Raw genomic sequence first — 23777 nt, forward strand, 5'->3', positions numbered from 1 at the left:
TATAAACATTAAAAAAAACATGAATGATTGTTTTTTTTACAACCAAACGGGCGGCTTGCTTGGCGGTGGGCGCGGCCTAAACGACTTTGCGGACGGCTGGAAGTCATAATTTTTGTCCAAAAAAAAATATAAAAATACGACATTGTAGGTCTGAATGTGGTCTACAAATTTTATGTTAATAATTTTTTCGATATTCATCACCCAAAAATAGATTATCAAAAAACAAATGGCATGTCCTAAATTTTTGACTTTCTTAATCGATATCTCGAAAACGGTTCATGATACATAAAAAATGTGTATGCATGAATTGTAGAACTCGTTAAAAGCTACAAAAAAGCTTCTTGTAAAATTTTCGCATCTCGTCAGATAGCCGAGTTATTGTCAAAAAACCAATTTGATCCTTTTTTTCAAAATGGCGGAAAAAGCTCATAGGAAATCTTGGTCGAAAACTTCAAGTTAAGCTTTTTTAAGCATCCTCTACAACATATCCAAAATTTAGCTTTCTCGGTCATTTTGCATTTCTAAGCCGTTTTTTCCGACATAATGACTGGCCTAACGTTTCTCTATTTGGAAAAATAACCTGTGTCTGTATCTCGATGTGAGAAGCAACCCTATAAATTTTTTATTCAATTGAAATTATTGGAAACTGTCAAAAAAAGGGAAAATATTTGTACCTTTGGCCATCAAAGGTCATATACATAGTTTTACAAAAAAATATCTCAAGGCTCGGTAGTCCGAAGGTAGGGCAGTCGGTCAGCGAGTGGAAGGTACCGAGTTCAAGTCACGGTTAGGGCATCAAATTTTTTCTTTTTTTTTTCTTTAATATTCTTTTTTTTTATTTTAAAAATTTAATTGATACAAAAATAAATAACCGTGAACACTTTTTCAGAACTAACATCTCACATTTAATACAAGAATATCAATTTTTTTCAAATATCTTACTTTCTCGCATCCTTTTTGCTTGTGAGTAATTTTTACAGTTCAATCGAGAAATTATTTCGATAATTTTCTTACAGACACAGTTTTATTCACATTTTTCCAGTCTTTCAAACATTTTTATTCCGAAATGTTTCAAGTCGAGAAAATTTTGTTTATAGAAACAAGCGAATGTGAGAAAATGATTTTTGTGTCGATTCACATTATTTTTGTTCTGATTTGCGTGTTTCATGCGAGAAATTTCTCGATGCGAGAGTTACAGAACGTAGGCACTGGCAAAAAGAATTTGGTAGAAAATTATAGAGCGATTTCTAAAATATCTGCAATTCCAAAGCTGTTTGAACTAATTGTTAGAGATAATTTATATTTTAACATCAAAGAATATATTTGTGATGAACAACATGGATTTATGCCTGGAAGGTCTACTGTAACTAATCTTATGCTTTATAGTAAATTTGTTACAGATGCTTTTGAGTCAAAATATCAGGTTGACACTATCTATACTGATTTTATTAAAGCGTTTGATAGTATATGTCAGTCAATTTTGATAGTAAAACTAGAATCTATCGGTATAAATGGCATGATTTTGAGGTGGCTACGTAGCTATCTTAATGATAGAAAACAATGTGTTCAAATTGGTAATACTACTTCTAAGATGATTAAAGTTCTTTGGGGTGTACCACAAGGTAGTCACCTAGGTCCGCTTCTTTTTAATATATATGTAAATGAAATTCCATTTTTACTTAAAAATGCATCCTGCTTAGTCTATGCAGATGATATCAAGCTATATATGTGTATTAAAAATGCAGCTGATTCCTATAATCTTCAAAGTGATTTAAATACACTTGCTATTTGGTGCAAGCAAAATTTACTACCGCTCAATATAAAAAAATGTAATGTTTTCACAGCTCATCGTATTTTGGCCCCAATGTTGCACAACTACCATATTTTCAATGAGATTCTTGATCGCAAGTCTGAGATTCGCGATCTTGGAGTCATTTTTGATTCAAAGTTGACATTTTCATTACACTATGATTTTATTATTGCAAAGGCCAACTCTATGCTTGGTTTCGTAAAGAGAAACTGCAATGAGTTTACAAACCCTTATGCTTTAAAATCAGTTTATATGTCTTTAGTTCGTCCAATTCTAGAGTACTGTTCAATTGTTTGGTGTCCTTCGACTTTGATTGGTATCAATCGGATCGAAAGAGTTCAAAAAGCATTCACTAGATTTGTAGTTAAGCAATTAAAATGGAGAATTGATACTCCTTCTTACAATTCAAGATGTTCCTTAATTGGCTTGGATTATCTAGAAAAAAGACGTTCTGTTCAATGCTTGTTGTTTGTTCATGATGTTTTTTCTTATCGAATATAAAGTTTGAATATTTTGCAAATTTTTGAAATATATATTCCAGAAAGAAGAATGCTTCAACGTGATTTTCTTAATATCCCTAGACATTTAACTATATTTAACCTAGATTTAACTATGGTTGTAATGAATCTTTCACTAGATGCATTAAGCTTTATAATAACTACTGTAATGAAATAGACTTGGCAATGAATAGAAATGATTATAAAGCAAAAATATTGTATTTATTGAATTAATTAAGCTTTTAATGAAATTTGTAAGTAGTCTGTAAGATTTATAAATCCGTAGATGAATAAAGAATAAATAAACACCCTGTAAAACAATTTTCTTGAAATTCATTGGTGTACCAGCCCTGGAAATTTCCTTCAAATTAAAAAAAAAATGTACCGCTAACTCAATCCGTTCAAAAGTTATGATTTTTGCAACGAGATAAGTCATTTTGGACAACCGTGCGTTGACTACAGCGAAATTTTCTTCCCTGTGGTGAGGTATTCGTCGATTCGAGCGATTTTAGAGTTGGCAGCAGAGTACAAGTTGATTGTACATCAAAAGGATGTGTCGTCAGAGAAGTACATGTATCAGTCCGAGTGCTTTCCAGATTGAGAAAGGCATTATACGGCTTGAAGCAGTCGGAAAGGAATTGGAATGAGAAGTTGAATTATTTTTTGAAAAGCCTTGTATTAGTTAGATGTCATGGAAGATATAAAATACGAAATTTGATGTAGATTTGAGGTTGTTGAAAAAGGACCGATAGATCATTTCCTTGGAATGGAAATAACAAAATGTCCGAATGGAATACAAATCTGGCAACAACAGCTGATTCAAAATCTACTTAATGATTTTGGAATGGAGGAATGCCGAAGCTGCACAACTCATTTAAGTTCGCAAGTTCGCGACCAGATATAACGCATTCCGTCAATAAACTAGCGCAACATGGAACACATGAATGCTGACAATCACATATATTAAGGTACCTAAATTCAACCCTTAATTTTAAACTTAATTATTTTCAGAATGGTGAAAAATTGAAGGCCTTCGTAGATGTTGACTGGGGTGAATATACTTTGGACTGAAAGTCATACACTGGTTTCGCCTTTTTCCTCGCTGGCGGGTGCCGCTATTACATGGGGAAGTAAAAAGTGGATTTCCATCGCTATGAGTACTACAGAGGCCGAATATGTTACCCTCTCAACAGCATCAAAGGAAGTTTTGTACCTCCGTCGTTTTCTGGAGGAACTTGGCTTTAACCAGCTGGTTGACAAACCCAAAGCACAATTTGGTGACAACATCAGCGCCCAAAAATTGGTGAAAAATCCCGTGTTTCATAACAGGACGAAGCACATCGACATTCAGACGCACTACATTCGTGAAGTTTACGAAAAGGGAATGCTTGAACTGAAATTTGTGCCAACCTTTAAAGAAGGTCAAACATCAAGAGTGAACTCATATGCTAGGATTAAAGGGAATTTCTTCCAAAAGTTTTTTTTTTTTTGGTTGACATATTTGATTCAATTTTCTTTTACTGTGAAATAAAGCATAAAAACTGAGAACCGGTTTTCCAGGACCGGTTTAAAACCGGCCGGTTTAACTGAAAGGAAAAAAACCGGTTTTAGTACTACAACCGCCATCCCTACTTTTGTGTAGGCCAACCTGACACGACAGTCTAAACCTACGAGCTTACTTCGCAATTTTAGTTGGTTGAATGCGACCGAATTTATATGTGTATGATATGAGCTATGAAACTTTCGAATTTCCTTTTATCGATGTTCGAACTTTCACTGAACTCTTTTGTTCTGTTCGAAGTAATTTTTTTTTTTTGTGTAAAAGCAACTCCATTTCCTAGAATCTTTCTTTTAATATCCAGCTCTCGATCGTAACACATCAAAAGGTAATTTTGATATATATAAATTAAATCTGAGTTCATCTTAAATATAGTTCTATCGTGGAATTTCTTATACTCTACAATAGCATCAAGTATAATCGATCTCTATCGAGCCATTTTTATTTTGAAGTGCTAATCAAAATTTCATTCATAAATTTGATTGAAAAGAAAGTAAGTTTCTCGAAAGAAATCTATCGCCTTTTTATGCAATAATTAATCAAAAACCTTTTTCGATTTATTAAGGTTGAACAACGTGCTCGTTTGATCACAATATTCTACGAACCAAATCTGTAGTGATCTCATACTGTGTTCGACGAGAGTTGCAGGACCTAACCTAAAACCAAATTAAAACCCAATCGATCGCTAGCAATCGCATTTGCTAGTAGAGTTCTAAAAAGATCTCTGTGCTACAAATCGCGCATTCCACTTGCTAGTGAATCGTCCCAAACCACAGACTTGCTGGACCAATTTGATAACTTCAATTTGAATTGAATTTAATGTCAACGTCGAGGTTAGAACGTGATCGTGACCAAAGTAAAGTTTCTAGCTGTAATCAGAGATCATTGATCATTGCTTTGCAAAAAGCTTTGATACCCTTCCGTCTTATCAGTGCTTACCTAATCACTTTATCACAGTAAAATCCTGATAACTGAGTGCAAAAGCCTGAACATTCATACAGGTATCAAGCTATCCCGCATCTCTGGTTGAAGCCTTCGTTTCACGAGTCACGTGCCATTTGTCTCAAAAATCATCAAAATTAACCTAGAAACAACAACACAGCATTACCCCGTACCAACTTTACTCTACATCAGTCAAAAAGCTTTCCTCAAGCGAAAGCCTACATCAATTAAAAATTTATAACAATCAAACAAAAATAATCAAGAAGCTACCAACGTCATCATCTGCATCATACTCCAGTCAAAGCGTCATTTGACCTTGCGATGAGAGGCACTGTCTGTTTTTATTTCATGGATCGATGGAGGTATATTTAAAAGGCTTAAACCCAATTTCTCACCACCTGATCATTCTTTTTAGCGGAGTTATTCACATAAATGCATTTTTTGGGATATTTTACTTCTAAGCTAATATCTTTGCTCCAGATTATCGTAGACCAAAAAATAAACATACATTCTCTTCCTTATAATATTTTCTATCGTTGTATGTAATTTCATTGTATTTGAGTGAGTAAATATAAAATGGCAGCCATTTAAAGTCAAATTCCTGTTGTTAAAAAACACATTTTTGTCATTATTTCCAAAAAAGCTTATATCATGATTGACATTTTTCTAACCTATTTTGTAGCCCTGTTCATATCCTGCATTTTACAGAAAAAATGAGCTCTTTATCACCAAAGATGGCCGAGCTATTGATAAATGAACGCATGCAAAACCGGTGCGAAAACACCCAAAAATATCGTTTTTTGGGAATAACTCGACTTCAGAATGTCCTACGGCAAAAAATAAAGCAATGAATTGTTCGTTACAACATTTTCTATCAATTTAGTGCACAATCTTTTTGTTGAAACAAATAAAAAATAAGTAATATTAAGTCAAAGTCGTTTTTTTGTTTAGCAAACTCTTGCCTTATTATTTTGCAAACGGTGCGAGTATTTGCTAAGAAAATAAAATATTATTGTAGTCCTTTAAATTATCTACAATTCAAAAAAAAAATTAGCTTTCTACGACTCACGGGAGCCGAGCTGTTATAATTTTAAGAAAGCATTAATCCGTACGAAAATTCAAAAAAATTTCCCTTGTTTATGATTCGAATACTATTTCTCAGTGAGAGGGGTTGTTTTCATTGTTTGTTGTTATAAGAGAATTTGTCTTATGTTTTTTCGTTGGTCATTTGGACCTTTTTTAAAAAATTAATTACTCGGCTCGTGTGGGTCGTAGAGAGCTAATTTTTTTTTTGAATTGTAGATAATTTGAATGACTACAATAATATTTTATTTTCTTAGCCAATACTCGCACCGTTTGCAAAATAATAAGGCAAGAGTTTGCTAAACAAAAAAAACGACTTTGACTTAATATTACTTATTTTTTATTTGTTTCAACAAAAAGATTGTGCACTAAATTGATAGAAAATGTTGTAACGAACAATTCATTGCTTTATTTTTTGCCGTAGGACATTCTGAAGTCGAGTTATTCCCAAAAAACGATATTTTTGGGTGTTTTCGCACCGGTTTTGCATGCGTTCATTTATCAATAGCTCGGCCATCTTTGGTGATAAAGAGCTCATTTTTTCTGTAAAATGCAGGATATGAACAGGGCTACAAAATAGGTTAGAAAAATGTCAATCATGATATAAGCTTTTTTGGAAATAATGACAAAAATGTGTTTTTTAACAACAGGAATTTGACTTTAAATGGCTGCCATTTTATATTTACTCACTCAAATACAATGAAATTACATACAACGATAGAAAATATTATAAGGAAGAGAATGTATGTTTATTTTTTGGTCTACGATAATCTGGAGCAAAGATATTAGCTTAGAAGTAAAATATCCCAAAAAATGCATTTTTGTGAATAACTCCGCTAAAAAGAATGATCAGGTGGTGAGAAATTGGGTTTAAGCCTTTTAAATATACCCCCATCGATCCATGAAATAAAAACAGACAGTGCCTCTCATCGCAAGGTGAGGCCCTTTTTTCCGACGCTTTGACTGGAGTATCATTCTAATTATAATTTCTGTGATTAAATTACTTTAAAACTTTAATTCATTACTTAGTTCAAAAAAAAAAATATGTAAAAAAAAGAGTTATATACAAAAAAAAACAAAAATACAAAAACAAAACTCAATTCGCGTGTCTCATCAGCTAAGTGTAAAGTAGCAAAAGCATAAAAACAAATCATTACATATAATTTCGTTCAACTTGACATGATCTTTAACCCCAAGTATTAGAAAATAATTAAGCTGCAGAAATCGCCGCTTCAACGACAACTTTAATGCTGCTGTGCACAACACCATTAGGAAGTCGGTAAGTCCTTTTTGAATTTTTATATCTATGACAAATTGAACGAATCAAAATATTAGATAAATGAGATAAAAAAAAGTTAAAAAGAGGGAAATTTCATTAACCTCATTATTTTTTATCAAATTTTGAGTGCTTATTATTTTGTGAGTTTAAGTGAAAACAATATATTGAGTCGAAATACGTTTTAATGAATTTTATCGACAGAATTTAATCTTTCGTTGTGTTCTCTTTTAATTTAAATCCTCGATCGTAGTTCCACTCAGGGTATTTTATTCTCATTCTAACTCAAACACCTTTCATTAAGCTTATTATGCTTTTACATGTCAATCATGATCGTTGCTAAAAACAAAAACTGAATTTTAATTGAATTTATTTTTATATTTTATATTATTATGATGAGTAGGTACACATTTTGTTTTATATATTGATTTAAATTTATGAAATTTAATAAATTATAATTAAGATTCTCAATGAAGTCTGCAAATGAAATCATAGTTGTTATTTTTGGTTGATGATTTTTTGTGAATGATGGAGTAAGTTTTTTAGTACGAAGGATTAGTGATGCTACATACGAACGATGAAAGTGAGATAACTGTTTTTTAGAAATTTGTTATCTGTTGATAAGGGGTTATAGAGAGAGTAATTATTTTGATTTCTTTTAGAAAGAAAATAAAGCAGAGGGAGGGATACACTCTGGATCCCCGAATTACACCTAGGGGGTTCAACAACAAAAATCCATATCAGTTTTATGTTTCATTTTTTGTTTGTGTTTTCAAGTTAAAGGTTCTTTTGGTATAAATTCGGCATGAATTTAAATGTGCGGTAGTTTAGCGGCAGGTACAAGTACCCACCCCACCGTCGAGCTGGCCAATGGTCTAAACAAGCATGCCGAGCCGTGCCTTGCTGGCTGAACAGCTTATTGAACGTCCCGTAGATTGACTCAGGGAATCCTGTGGTCCTGGGGTTGCTATGGTATAGTGCGTCATCGACTCGCGTTTAATAAGAACAACTAAATCCGCTACACAGGTGGCGCCCAAAGTGTGGGCTTCGAAGTTTCTGATTTTTTTTTTTTTTACCATCAATTTTGTTTATGGCACATGCCTTAAACAAAATTTGTTTGAATTCTACAAACACTTCTGCTGACGTCCAAAAAGCTTCGGTCTTGTGATCATATTTTCGCGTAGCGTTTGCTTTAGAGTGTGTTTTATCAACTATTAGTTAATAGGTCAATGACCGGGGGATCACGTACGTAATACGACCTCTTCGTCTGTTGCATTGATTTTATTGAGTAATTGAAGATGTTTTGGCTTATGTTAGGAAAAATTAAGGTCGGCCTCTAGATTCGAGTTCCATGAAACTTTTCTCGTCAGTTGCGTTCAAGATGTTTTACTTTCATCATACATGTACTTGTACATAGAATTACATTAAGCTTTACAGACAAGTCCCCAAACTTCAAATTAATTAAATCCTTTTTCTTACATAATTAAATGTGTATGTTTATTAGATTTGCTTAGAATCAAACGGCCCTAGAATAGGAGGTAATCATTTATCATTTTCTTAGTTGCGTGATAGATTCTATAGAAAATATCTTAAGCTATTTAAAAAAAAAAAAAATTAAACTGATTTTGGTAATTTTTGTGTTTATTTCGTCGTTACAGTATTGTACATCACTGGCTACCTTACCCAGTACATACTTATGATTGTTAGCTTTTGATATAATTTTTCGATATACATTTTTTCTTTGAGGAAAGTTATATTTTTTTTTCTAATCCATTTATGTATATTTATTTTGTGAATACTTTTACAAAACATTTGTATTTTTTTTGAAATTCCTTAAACGTTTGTTTAATTTCATTGTAATATCGTTTTACAAATCAGACATCAAAAGAGTTAAGATTTTTTTTACTGTCCAATAATGGCTCCAAAACGGGATAAATCGAAGGAAACATTAAATACTACCCAACGTAATACACGTTCGACGACAACCTCGGGTGTTGCCGTTCCAGCTTCCTCTACTAATAATGTTCCTACAGATGGCAATCAGAATAATCGTCAAGAGTCAGTAGATCATTCAGGAGAACAAAATAGTGGCCAAAATAATAATGGTCAAAACAATAATGAAAACAGTAATCAGAACAATGATCAAAATAGTGATCAAAATCAAGATCAATCAGAACAGGTACCACCTACGCTTGCCTTAAATAAAAGTTTGCAACGATATATTACAACTGTCGTTAATGCTACTATAGGGTTAAATAGGACGGAAGATTTGCGTGCGAGAAGGGCCGAGTGTGAGGAAGAAATTGTAAAAATAAGGGAAGATGTTGTCAATACCATTCGCGACACATTGAGAGCACCAACACCACCAGGCGCAAATGCCTCTTTTCAAAACATGAACCGTCCACCGGATCACAGCACTGTTCAACACGTTGACAATGCCGGACCACAACAGTTGAGTCAAAATGCTCAAAATTTCTTAAACCAAGTGAATGCACTTGATTTAAATGCACCGTCTCCCAATATTAGTCGTAACGTTTCTCATGCAAGCTCAAGTCGAGCATTTGAATTCCATAAGTGGGGTTTCGACAACGTCAGAATGACGGTCGATGATTTTTTCGCTTGACGAAATTGAAAGACAGCTATAATGCATCTTGGGAGGACATCTTTCTCCACTTCCATATTTTTGTGACAGGTACTGTTGAAAGTTGGACCTTCCTAAAGACCAATCCAAATGCAAACTGGGAAAATTTACAATTTGCTATAATTGAGCAACACAGGGGTATAGAAACTGATTCGGAACTTTCAAGAAAGATGTTTGATCGTCGACAAGGACAAAATGAAAGTTTTGACAGTTTTTATAACGATATTTTGGTAATGAATGCTCGTCTACACAATCCCAAGTCACGACGAGAACTCATTGACCTTATAAAACAAAATGTTAAACGGAGAACAGGAGAGCTTCTCATTACTTTTACTACGCAAAGTTTAGCCGAAATGGTTTACGTTTGCAGATCAATTGAGAAACATTCTCAAAATGAAGCTTTCAAACTTAAAACTGTTCCACACAACAGCTCAAGAAAACAAGTCAGTGAGTTAGATAGTGAATTTTCAGATGATGACTCACTAGATATAGATGATTTGAAGGTCTCATATAACAAACAAAACCAATTACACTACACGTGTTGGAATTGCAAGGTCAAAGGACACTCCTTCCTTCAATGTCCTGTTGAACAGCGTAATTTATTCTGCTACAAATGTGGCATGGAAAACACAGCGACACCTAAGTGTTCAAAGTGTTCGAGAACCAAAAACGGGGCAATTCGACCACCGCACAGTGGGTCAGCTCCCATACAAAGTGCGGTCAAAAATATAATGACCATTTTTTTTTTAATGAAACACCTGTATTATCATTTTATATGATTTATTATTGCAAAAAAATGCATCAAGTCAGTTTTTTAAAATTTTGGTTATTTTCAAGAAAATTAAAAAAAGGTAAAAAAAAATTTTTTTTTGAAAATATAAAAAAAAAATGGTTAATGCCGGAAATGAACCTGGCTGTCAGTCGAGCACTTTACCCTTACCCTCTAGTTCAGTCTTTTTTAAAAATTTAAGTGCCAAAAAGGAATTTTTTTAATTTTACGTTGTAATTTTTTTTTCTCCGTCTATCGTCATTTAAACTCGTATTACTCGAAAAGGGGAAAAAACGGGAAAAAACGGCGCTATTATTTCGAAAGGTAGGACGGTATTCTTCATTTGAGAACTTAAATTGTAGAGGGCACTCGAAGGCAAACCAACTAAATCTCTAATTAAATGAAAATTGAGCTAAATAAAAATGGTTAAAATTGCTTCGCTAACGAGCCCCATTACAATTAGCCTTAATGTTATTTAACAATATAATTTATGTTTTTAGAAAGTATTAACCTTCTCGTTTAATATCCATAACAATTTAATACTGTTCACAATTTTTAACACCCGCTATCACTATCGCAAGTTCACACCTTATAACTGCAGCGATTAAAAAACTGTACCTTTTTTTATATACCGACTTTGAATGGCTATTAAGAAATGAAAAAAAGGGTAACCGTAAAATTTTTTTTGGTTTTGGTTCGATGGGAGGTTGTAGAACGTTGTTTAATCATTGGATTTTTAAAAATTGACATTTACTTTTTTATTTTTGACCTATGGCGGGACCCACTGTGCACCGGGGAGTTTTGTCAACCGAAAGAGAACCCGGAACAAAAGTAAATAAACCAACCGAAAATTCAACAACAGCCAATTCTTTGTTACCAGACGTAACAAAAATTACTATGACGTTAAAGAACGAATCTTTGCCAAAGTTCCAAAGCTAAGAAACCGATTTAGAAACAAAAAAGAAACTCATCGCGAGATTGCTGCAACTATAATTTGCAACACTGACGATCCTAGACCTTATGCCACTGTATCCATTTTTGGCAAAAATATGCTTGGTCTTTTAGACAGTGGTGCGTGCATAAGTTGCTTAGGATCAGGGTGTTTGCAAATGCTTCAAGATCATAAAATTCCAAATAAAAATTCAAATAAAAACGTCAAAACTACTAGTAGCCCAGTAATTTTAGACATTTTTTACCCCAATCTGCGGAAAAATTCCTACTGGGCTCGATTTTGGTATAGACCTTCGTTACGGCGTTGTAATGAAGATGTGAAAAATCGACATTGATATCGCGTCCGCGTTTAAAGTTATAGAGGTCAAAAGGTCACGAAAATCATTTTTTCGCATATATCTCGTGACCTGTTGCTCGGAGGTCAATAGAGGTCTATAGAAAAACTGTTCGTCATAAAATTATCTACAAATACTGCCTTATGCATTTTTCTGTAAAACCAACCGTTTCCGGAATAGAGCGATTTCAAGCGTAGGCATAATACATGATACGTAATAATAGGTTTGTTTCATTTAAGAGTGAATAATTTTGTATTTGAATACTGAAAAATACATGTGTAAGCTTTTTTATTTTATATATATGCGTTTTTATAAATTTCACTTGTAATTGACATTCAAACTAACTTACTAAACTTGCTAGCTAACATACTAACTAACTATGTAGTTAAATCTTAGCAGTACGTTTTGACCTTCTTCCAACCATCGTGTCGAACTGAAACTTTATATATTTATGCAGTTTGGATGACAACATATAATTTTGTTGGTTTGGTCTCAGGGTAGGGGCATTTGAGGGTCAAAACACCCCAAATCAATCTTAGACTACTTATAAGAAGAGTCATATCGAAACTATCGAAACTTTGAACAAATTTATGTAGTTTGAATAACTTAAAACACGCTTTTATCCCGCACAAAAGATTTTAAAGTTATTCAAATGACCTATATGAAACGGTTGAATAAAAAAGCGTAGAACGCTTTGTCAAACAATATTGCAGTGCACACAGTAAAAGTTCGCTCTATGTGTTTTTATTAAACCATTTATTATAATCAATTAAAAAATTTTTAAATTTTGAGTGTGAAATAAAAGCGTATTACCTATAGCAATGAATAAGGAGTAGGTGAAAATTAATTGGAGTATATGAGCCCCAATGCCACTCCCCTGGGTCCGTAATGACAAAATATATCGTATCGTCATTCAAACTACATAAATTTGTTCAAAGTTTCGATAGTTTCGATATGACTCTTCTTATAAGTAGTCTAAGATTGATTTGGGGTGTTTTGACCCTCAAATGCCCCTACCCTGAGACAAAACCAACAAAATTATATGTTGTCATCCAAACTGCATAAATATATAAAGATTCAGTTCGACACGATGGTTGGAAGAACGTCAAAACGTACTGCTAAGATTTAACTACATAGTTAGTTAGTATGTTAGCTAGCAAGTTTAGTAGGTAAGTTAGTTTGAATGTCAATTACAAGTGAAATTTATAAAAACGCATATATATAAAATAAAAAAGCTTACACATGTATTTTTCAGTATTCAAATACAAAATTATTCACTCTTAAATGAAACAAACCTATTATTACGTATCATGTATTATGCCTACGCTTGAAATCGCTCTATTCCGGAAACGGTTGGTTTTACAGAAAAATGCATAAGGCAGTATTTGTAGATAATTTTATGACGAACAGTTTTTCTATAGACCTCTATTGACCTCCGAGCAACAGGTCACGAGATATATGCGAAAAAATGATTTTCGTGACCTTTTGACCTCTATAACTTTAAACGCGGACGCGATATCAATGTCGATTTTTCACATCTTCATTACAACGCCGTAACGAAGGTCTATACCAAAATCGAGCCCAGTAGGAATTTTTCCGCAGATAAAACCTAAAATTACTGGACTATAGCGGTCAGCCACAGTAGATAATCGGTGAAATAACGACTGTTGTAAAATACAAAAATGTAGCAAAAGAAATGAAAATTTATTTAGTTCCCTCACTACAGCAGCCATTGTACCTTGGAATCAATTTTTGGAAACTATTTGGAATTGCAACTAACGTAATTTCCGAAATTTGTTCACCTTCGCTCCGAATATGTGATGCAAATGCTCATGAACTGTCAGCTAATCAGTCTTCGGAAATTGAAAATGTTATACGATTGTTTCCGTCTTATGCCAAAGAAGGGCTTGGACGGACACATTTACAAGAACACACAATAAACACAGGTGAGACTGAGCCTATTAAGCAACGTTCGTATTCCGTGTCTCCAGCCATCCAAAAATTCATGTATGAAGAACTGGATAGAATGTTAGCATTAGATGTAATTGAAGAAAGTGAAAGCGCCTGGAGTTCACCTGTTGTCTTAGTTCGTAAGCCAGGGAAAATTCGACTATGTCTTGACTCCAGGAAGCTGAACAAAGTAACGAAAAACGATGCCTATCCATTTCCTCATATAGAGAATCTGCTCAGCCGTCAATCAGAAACACACTTCATTAGCAGTGTGGATCTGAAAGACGCATTCTGGCAGATTCCTCTAGCTGAAGATGCACGAGAGAAAACCGCGTTAAGTGTGCCCGGTAGACCCCTTTATCAATTTAAGGTTATGCCCTTTGGCCTCTGCAATGCTGCTCAACGCTTACAGACTGATGGACAAAGTGGTTCCTAACGAATTGAAACAAAACGTATTCGTATATTTGGACGATTTGCTGATAGTTTCAGCGACATTTGAGGAACATATTAGGATTTTGCGACCACTGGCTTCTCTGTTGCGAAAGGCAGGATTAACCATAAATCTTTAAAAATCCCGATTTTGTTTAAAATTTCAAAGAGTTACGATATTTAGGTTTTATTGTCGGCGGGGGTTGCATCAAAACAGATCCGGACAAAGTATCTGCAATACAGGACTCTCCTGTTCCTAAAACCTCTCGACAGGCTAGAAGATTCCTGGGTTTAACAGGATGGTACCGACAAGTTCCAAGTTCCAAGTTATTCCACTCTTGCTACTCCGATAACTGACACCTTGAAGAAAAACATAACCTTTGTCTTTACTCCTGAAGCTCTGAAAGCCTTTGAAGAGTTAAAAATAGCTCTGACGACAGCTCCAATTTTGACCAACCCAGACTTTAGCAAACCGTTTGTCATTTTGTGTGACGCTTCTTCAACAGGTGTTGGTTGCGTCCTGAGTCAACTTGACGAAAATGGAGCAGAAAAAACGATTTATTATTACTAATACAAGTTAAACAAAGCGCGGCGTAACTATAGCGTTACAGAGTTGGAATGTCTAGCTGCAGTATTAGGTGTAGAAAAGTTTCGACCTTATGTTGAACATGAATTTACAATTGTTACGGACCATTCGAGTTAGAGTTGGCTCATGAGTCAAAAAGATTTAAGTGGTAGATTAGCGCGGTGTAGATTCGCGAGTGTATGCCGCAGACGAAATAGGATCTATTGACGGAAGCAAAACAGAACCTGTCGATGTTCTACATGTCAATCTCTCAGATCCGGCATTCAAGAGAAGAATAAACCCCAACTACCTGACCTTCAAGTCTCAGACAATTTTGCGTACAAGAAGGTCAAATTTTGTACAGGAGTTCCCACAGAAGATGACTGCACTTGGAAATTGTGGATTACATCTGCCCTGACCAGCCACTTAATCAGACAAGCACACGATCCTCCTCAAGCATCGCATGGTGGTGTTGCAAAAACGTTGTATCGTCTTCGAGAGAGATTCTACTGGCCTAATATGGCGGCCCAAGTAAAATCCTTCGTCGGAGAACGCATCGTATGTAAAGCATCCAAGGCCCCAAATCATATCCTAAGACGACCAATGGGACAATCATTTATCGTTGATAGACCCTTTCAACATTTGTTTATTGACTTCCTTGGTCCATATCCGAGATCTAAAAGCGGAAATGCTTATATAATTTTTTGCCTCGACCAGCTAACTAAGTTTATCCTTGCGAAAGCTATACGAAAAGCGACGGCTGAAGTAGCGATTCAGATTTTAGAAGATCACGTCTTTTCACTATTTGGAGTACCAGAGTCACTCCTTTCTGATAATGGGAAACAATTCATAGGAAAAGAGTTCACAAAATTCCTTGGTTCCTATGGAATAAAACATATTCGAACAGCTTCCCATGCGCCACAAGCAAATGCAAGTGAGCGTGCCAATCGATCATTTCTGGCAGCCATAAGATCATATATTGGATCAGATCAATGGCACTGGGATAAACATCTTAGCTCAATCCTTAGTTCCTTGAGAACTAGTGTTCATACGGCGATAGGAATGTCGCCACATGAAGCCTTGTTTGGCCAATGTAAGGTAATGCATGGTTCTGACCAGAGATACCCAAAGGAGATGGGAAACTTTCGTACGTTTTACCCCCAAAACCCATTTGTTTATTTCGTGTTGTTGTAATCTCTCTTGTATTCGTGAATAAATGTGAAAAACACACATAGTGTAGCCACGGTGTTTTTACGCACACCTAAGCAAAAATGTACGATTTTTCACGCATACTTAGCCAAAAATGTCTATTTTTTAACGCATACTTATCCAAAAATGTCTAAAGCAGCTTGTAGGCAAACCCGTGTGACGTCAGAAGTTTCTCATCTCTTTTGGGTATCTCTGGTTCTGACTATGAGCTACTCACAAGACTGAACGGTCTAAACAATTCAGAATTTGATATCTTGCCCAAGGCCCCGAAAATGAACATGATCCACAATCGCGTTAAAGAATCACTGGCACAAGCACATAAGGTCTACAAAAAAACTTATAATACCCAGAGCAAAACTTGTAAATTCCAAGTCGGACAATTAGTCTTAAAACGAAATTTTATACTCAGCGACAAATCAAAGAAAAGGAATGCCAAACTATGCCCAAGGTTTGTGCAGGCCAAAATTAAAAAAATAGTTAGTAACAATCTATACGAACTAGAAGATTTGAAAGATAACTTTCTAGGTATAATTCACACTAAGGATATGCGAACGTAGTATGTGTATCTACATTAATGTAAGAAAAGATTTAAAAATGGCGTGGGTCGATTTTTACATAGCTGAATGTCCTTTCCATTTCATTTTCATGTCTTGGAATACAAGAAAATTAAATGTTGTGTGTAGGCCAACCTGACACGACAGTCTTAACCTACGAGTTTACTTCGCAATTTTAGTTGGTTGAATGCGACCGAATTTATATGTGTAGGATATGAGCTATGAAACTTTCGAATTTCCTTTTATCGATGTTCGAACTTTCACTGAACTCTTTTGTTCTGTTCGAAGTAATTTTTTTTTTTGTGTAAAAGCAACTCCATTTCCTAGAATCTTTCTTTTAATATCCAGCTCTCGATCGTAACACATCAAAAGGTAATTTTGATATATAAATTAAATCTGAGTTCATCTTAAATATAGTTCTATCGTGTAATTTCTTATACTCTACAATAGCATCAAGTATAATCGATCTCTATCGAGCCATTTTTATTTTGAAGTGCTAATCAAAATTTCATTCATAAATTTGATTGAAAAGAAAGTAAGTTTCTCGAAAGAAATCTATCGCCTTTTTATGCAATAATTAATCAAAAACCTTTTTCGATTTATTAAGGTTGAACAACGTGCTCGTTTGATCACAAAATTCTACGAACCAAATCTGTAGTGATCTCATACTGTGTTCGACGAGAGTTGCAGGACCTAACCTAAAACCAAATTAAAACACAATCGATCGCTAGCAATCGCATTTGCTAGTGGAGTTCTAAAAAGATCTCTGTGCTACAAATCGCGCATTCCACTTGCTAGCGAATCGTCCCAAACCACAGACTTGCTGGACCAATTTGATAACCTCAATTTAAATTGAATTTAATGTCAACGTCGAGGTTAGAACGTGATCGTGACCAAAGTAAAGTTTCTAGCTGTAATCAGAGATCATTGATCATTGCTTTGCAAAAAGCTTTGATACCCTTCCATCTTATCAGTGCTTACCTAATCACTTTATCACAGTAAAACCCTGATAACTGAGTGAAAAAGCCTGAACATTCATACAGGTATCAAGCTATCCCGCATCTCTGGTTGAAGCCTACGTTTCACGAGTCACTTGCCATTTGTCCCAAAAATCATCAAAATTAACCTAGAAACAACAACACAGCATTACCCCGTACCAACTTTACTCTACATCAGTCAAAAAGCTTTCCTCAAGCGAAAGCCTACATCAATCAAAAATTTATAACAATCAAACAAAAATAATTAAGAAGCTACCAACGTCATCATCTGCATCATTCTAATTATAATTTCTGTTACTTTAAAACTTTAATTCATTACTTAGTTCAAAAAAAAAAATATATAAAAAAAGAGTTATATACAAAAAAATAAAAATACTCAATTCGCGTGTCTCATCAGCTAAGTGTAAAGTAGCAAAAGCATAAAAACAAATCATTACATATAATTTCGTTCAACTTGACATGATCTTTAACCCTAAGTATTAGAATATAATTAAGCTGCTGAAATCGCTGCTTCAACGACAACTTTAATGCTGCTGTGCACAACACCATTAGGAAGTCGGTAAGTCCTTTTTGAATTTTTATATCTATGACAAATTGAACGAATCAAAATATTAGATAAATGAGATAAAAAAAAGTTAAAAAGAGAGAAATTTCATTAACCTCATTATTTTTTATCAAATTTTGAGTGATTATTTTGTGAGTTTGAGTGAAAACAATATATTAAGTCGAAATACGTTTTAATGAATTTTATCGACAGAATTTAATCTTTCGTTGTGTTCTCTTTTATGTCGTTTTCGATTGGTTTCACTCATGAATTGACTAATTCTAAAATCGAATGGAACAGGTCAAATCACTTCCACTCAATTCTATTTTTTTATTTGTCTGAAATTTCAATTGTCAAATATTTGCATAATTTTTTGTCTTTGCAAACCAAAGCTATGATGTTAGAGTTGGAAAATTATGAATTATTATTCGAAGAAAATGGTAATTTATCCATTAATGTATCCATTTTTGATTTGTTATTAAATTAAATTTCAAAAAACAATAAATTGTTGAATGAAAAGCAAAAAAAAAAAAAAAAACTTCCGAAGTTGAAACCAATGAAGAAATAAATTTTCTGGACTTAAACATTAAAAAGAACAACAACAAATTAAAAACCCAACCACCACCGACATCACTATCCACAAAGAATCACATCACCCGCAAACACAAAAAATGGCAGCATACCATGCATTTGTAAATCGACTTCTAACCATACCAATGGAAGAAGCAGATTACATAGACGAAGTACACACAATAAAATACATTGCAACAACAAATGGTTATGATCCGAATATGATCGACCAAATAATAGAAAAGAAAAAAGCAAAAATAAGAAATATGAAAAACAAAAACAATTACAGCATCACATCACCAACAGAGCCACCCAAATACATATCAATACAATATACAAATAAAACTAACAAATTCATCACAGAAAATAATTTAAAAAAATTAAATAAAGATCCAACCAAAATGTTCACAAAAGAGATAAACAATGCTATAAACAAATGCAATAACTTATTCACAAACACAAATAAACAAAGATTAAAACAACCAAACGCAAAAGCCCCAATTTTTACAGGCTTACCAAAAATACACAAAGAAGATGTACCCATCCGACCACTGATCAATTACACATCAGCACCTTGTTATAAAGTCGCCAAAACCTTACACAAATTAATCAAAACAAATTCTCACATACAAAACAACCACAGTATAAACAATTACAAACAATTAATAGAAAAATTAAAAGATATACATATATTGCCCAGCTATAAAATGGTATCATTTGATATAACAAACATGTATACAAACATACCCATACAAGAAACTATCAACATAATAAAAGAAAACCTCCATTGTCCATTCTACAGCAAAACTCAACAACGCACAAATAGAAGAATTAATATCATTGCTACATATAATCTTAAAACAAAATTACTTTACATTTAACAACAAATACTACACTCAAGAAGAAGGCCTAGCCATAGCCGTATTTAGGGGGGGGGGGGTTTTGGGTGTTTAACCCCCCCCCGAAATTTTTTTTCAGAAAATCAAAAGATAGAAAGGTACAAGTCTAATATATGCAGCACTAAATAATTTGTTTTTGTATTTTAGTGATTTGATTACCTATACGAAAATCTCCCTTAAAATTACTACCAATTTTGCATCGTTGCAGAAGCTGTCGATGAAGTTTGTATAAAGGAAAACAAAAATTGTTTGGTCCATTACAAAGAGTTTTTATATCTTTGACCATTTCCTTAAGCACTATGTTAACACCTTAAAATGCTCTTTTAAGAACCCTTTAAATACCACAAGTACTTATGCAGGGTTTTTGGTGCCGAGACTAACACCTTAAAATGCTCTTTTAAGAACCCTTTAAATACCACAAGTACTTATGCAGGGTTTTTGGTGCCGAGACTAAACTTTGCTTTTTCAAAGGGTTTCGGTGGCCGAACTCGAATCCAAAGACGGACTTATTCGATCACATCTCGTTTTTGAAATATTACCCTTAAATCTATTTAAATCTTTCAGACATCTTTTCTACTGTCCGAGATATCTTCAGTTGCTTATTACCCACTTTTGTTCTATGTTAACCTTAAATCCAGTATGTAAGCGAAAATAAATATTCAGAGACTGTAGTACCTACCAACGCTAGGAAATAACCTCGAAAACTGGCAAAAAGCGGGATTTTCGATTTTCTAACGGGAATATCTCAAAAACGCGATGTGATAGAATTTTGGCCATACTCAAAATAAAAAAAATGCGATTATACTTTTGCAATGGAAGAAAAACTTGTTTTTATTTCTAAAAATTATAAGAGAAAGTAACGGGACATTTTGTTCTTCTCAATATTCTTGTTTTTTGATCCCCTTTAATAAAAAAATAGTAGAGTGTCGCTGCAATACTCGGTTTTATATAAATAGCATTTTTATATGGTGCGATTATACTTTTGCAAAGCACTGTATTTACAACATTTCAAATTATAAAATTAAACAATTTCAGTTTATTGTTAAATTTCAAAGTGAAGTATAACACTGGTCAACAAAATTAAACTTCTTTTTTGTTACAGAAACCAGGGTATACTCTTCTATAGGTTTTTTGTCTGCTGAGCTCGAAACCGAAGTCAGAAAAATTCGATCACATCACGTTTTGGAGATATTTCGTTAGAAAATCAAAATGCCGATTTTTACCAGTTTTCAAAGTTATTTTTTAGTGTTTTCTTATTTTTTTTTAAATTAAATTTGTAACATTTTCTAAAAGAATTGTGTCAAAATTTGAAAGCGATTGGTACAGAACTTTTCGATATTTGCTATTAAAAGCAAATAAATATGAGATGCCCCAAACACTTTGATTTCAAGTTATGATTTCTCGAGGAAGAAAATAGATATTTAAAAGATTTAAACGGATTTAGAGAGACAAAACTTAATTCTTTTAGAAACTGTTACAAATTCAATTTAAAAAAAAAATAAGTAAACGCTAAAAAATAACCCTGAAAACTGGTAAAAAGCGGCATTTTCGATTTTCTAACGGGAATATCCCAAAAACGTGATGTGATCGAATTTTTCTGACTTCGGTTTCGAGCTCAGCACACAAAAAACCTATAGAAGAGTATACCCTGGTTTCTGTATCAAAAAAGAAGTTTAATTTTGTTGACCAGTGTTATACTTCACTTTGAAATTTAACAATAAACTGAAATTGTTTAATTTTATAATTTGAAACAAAAGAATAACGAAATGTTGTAAATACAGTGCTTTGCAAAAGTATAATCGCACCATATATATAAAACCGAGTATTGCAGAGACACCCTACTATTTTTTTATTAAAGGGGATCAAAAAACAAGAATATTGAGAAGAACAAAATGTCCCGTTACTTTCTCTTATAATTTTTAGAAATAAAAACAAGTTTTTCTTCCATTGTAAAAGTATAATCGAATTTTTTTATATTTTGAGTATGGCCAACAAGGTTTTTGTTACACAAACCAAGATATACTTTTCTAAAGGTTTTTTATGTGCTGAGCTCGAATCCGAACTCAGAAAAATTCTATCACATCGCGTTTTTGAGATATTCCCGTTAGAAAATCGAAGATCCCGCTTTTTGCCAGTTTACGAGGTTATTTCTTAGCGTTGGTAGGTACTACAGTCTCTGAATAAATCGATACATTTATTTTCGCTTACATACTGGACTTAAGGTTAACATGGAACAAAAGTGGGTTATAAGCAACTGAAGATATCTCGGACAGTAGAAAAGATGTCTGAAAGATTTAAATAGATTTAAGGGTAATATTTCAAAAACGAGATGTGATCGAATAAGTCCGTCTTTGGATTCGAGTTCTAGCACCGAAATCCTTTGAAAAAGCATAGTTTAGTCTCGGCACCAAAAACTCTGCATAAGTACTTGTGGTGTTGAAAGGGTTTTTAAAAGAGCATTTTAAGGTGTTAACATAGTGCTTAAGGAAATGGTCAAAGACATAAAAACTCTTTGTAATGGACCAAACAATTTTTGTTTTCCTTTATACAAACTTCATCGACAGCTTCTGCAACGATGCAAAATTGGTAGTGATTTTAAGGGAGATTTTCATGTAGGTAAACAAATCACTAAAATACAAAAACAAATCATTTAGTGCTGCACATATTAGACTTATATATGTTTATATAATAGGTATCTTTTGATTTTCTGAAAAAAAATTTCGGGGGGGGTTAAACACCCAAAACCCCCCCCTAAATACGGCTATGAACTATACCGATACGAGTTGCGAAATGAAACAAATTGAATGTATTATTTCGTTTCGTATTTAGTATTGAAATTGGAATAGAGTCGTTACACGATGTTTCGTAGCTCGTATGTTTCGTTACTACGATAATCTTTTAAAAGTAACGTTTCGTTACTCGTTACTGATTCCGAGTCGAACCTTCGTGGCGAGCAGACTTGTATTAATTGTGACAAAACATATTTCTGTATTTGACTTTTACCTTGACGGCTTTTTGCCGCTCAATTAAATTTTCCTTGAGCCAGTGAGACAGTAACTCTATGAAGTGAAAATTGGTGAAAATACAAATAATATTATTCCAGCATTAATGCTGGAATCAGAAAAAAGTGCAAATCAATCAAGTGCACGTGATTCCCTTGACATTTCAATCAATGATAAAAATAATCTACCCATTATTAATTCACACTTAATGAATGATAAGAGTTTTTTTTTTTCACCCTTAATATGGTGAACACAGTACGAGCATTAGGAAAATAGGGAGGGGTTTGAAAGGAGATATCGATGAACATTAGTTTTGAAGTTCTGAGTTTTGAAATGGGATGGGAAAACAGAGGCGTGTAACGCGTTCCACATTCGTGTAGTGCGGCTGAAGAAAGAATCTCTGTATTTGACGGTACGTCCGAAGTTGGACTCTAGGGTAAACTGATGAGCATTCCTTGAAGCGCGAGTATTACGGTTGAATTGTTTCAGGGAAGGAATGCAACTAGCTATTTCATCGGAGCACTGTTTATAAAAATAACGATAGAACAACGTGAGACATGAGACGTTACGACGGTGCTCGAGAGACGTAATTGTATCAGTTATTGATCTATCACCTATCATTTTTATAGCTCTATTTTGTATTCTATCCAAGAAACTCAACGAGGTTATTGGAGCACCTGCCCAGATGTGGGAGTTATATTCAAGCTTTGGACGAATGTACGCCTTATAAATAGTTGCTAGATCAGACGGGGAGAAAAATTTCTTGCATCTTCGGAGGAAACCTAAACATTTCGCAGCGGATTTAGCGGTGTCAAATATGTGTTCATTCTACAGGAGGTGGTTTGTAATGCACATACCGAGGATGGAAAGCTTTTCGGTTTCTTCGATGCAAGTACCACTCATGGATAGTGGCATGGGAGACATGTTCCGCTTTAATGATAGTAAGCAGCATTGAGTTTTGGAAGCATTAAATTCTACGCGATTTCTTATTCCCCATTGGACAATGCTATTCAGATCAGAATTTAATGAGTTTATCATATTTAGCCGTTCAAGATCCACTTCCGAAGAACTTGGGCGAGAATCAGAAAACGAATATGAAAAACTGAGGGTACTATCATCTGCAAAACAGTTGAGTGGATTAGAAGTTTCAGTCAGGAGATCATTTATAAAAATGAGTAAGAGAGTCGGAGACAGA

At 34.0% G+C, this 23777-nt stretch overlaps 2 protein-coding genes across 7 annotated transcripts in view; both read left to right on the plus strand.

Annotated features, from left to right (window-relative positions):
- LOC129907237 (uncharacterized) overlaps nucleotides 1–8813 on the plus strand; it is a 28293-nt gene extending 19480 nt beyond the window's left edge. Inside the window, exon 2 of the mRNA XM_055983343.1 lies at nucleotides 553–8813. Coding sequence (XP_055839318.1) covers nucleotides 553–579 — 27 coding nt within the window. The 3' untranslated portion in view covers nucleotides 580–8813. The remainder of the gene's footprint in view (nucleotides 1–552) is intronic.
- The window catches only part of LOC129907232 (solute carrier family 12 member 6), a 758459-nt gene that overhangs the window by 683193 nt on the left and 51489 nt on the right, over nucleotides 1–23777 (plus strand). The window lies entirely within an intron of this gene.

The sequence above is a fragment of the Episyrphus balteatus genome, chromosome 1 (assembly GCF_945859705.1).
Source record: "Episyrphus balteatus chromosome 1, idEpiBalt1.1, whole genome shotgun sequence".
Taxonomy (NCBI): domain Eukaryota; kingdom Metazoa; phylum Arthropoda; class Insecta; order Diptera; family Syrphidae; genus Episyrphus; species Episyrphus balteatus.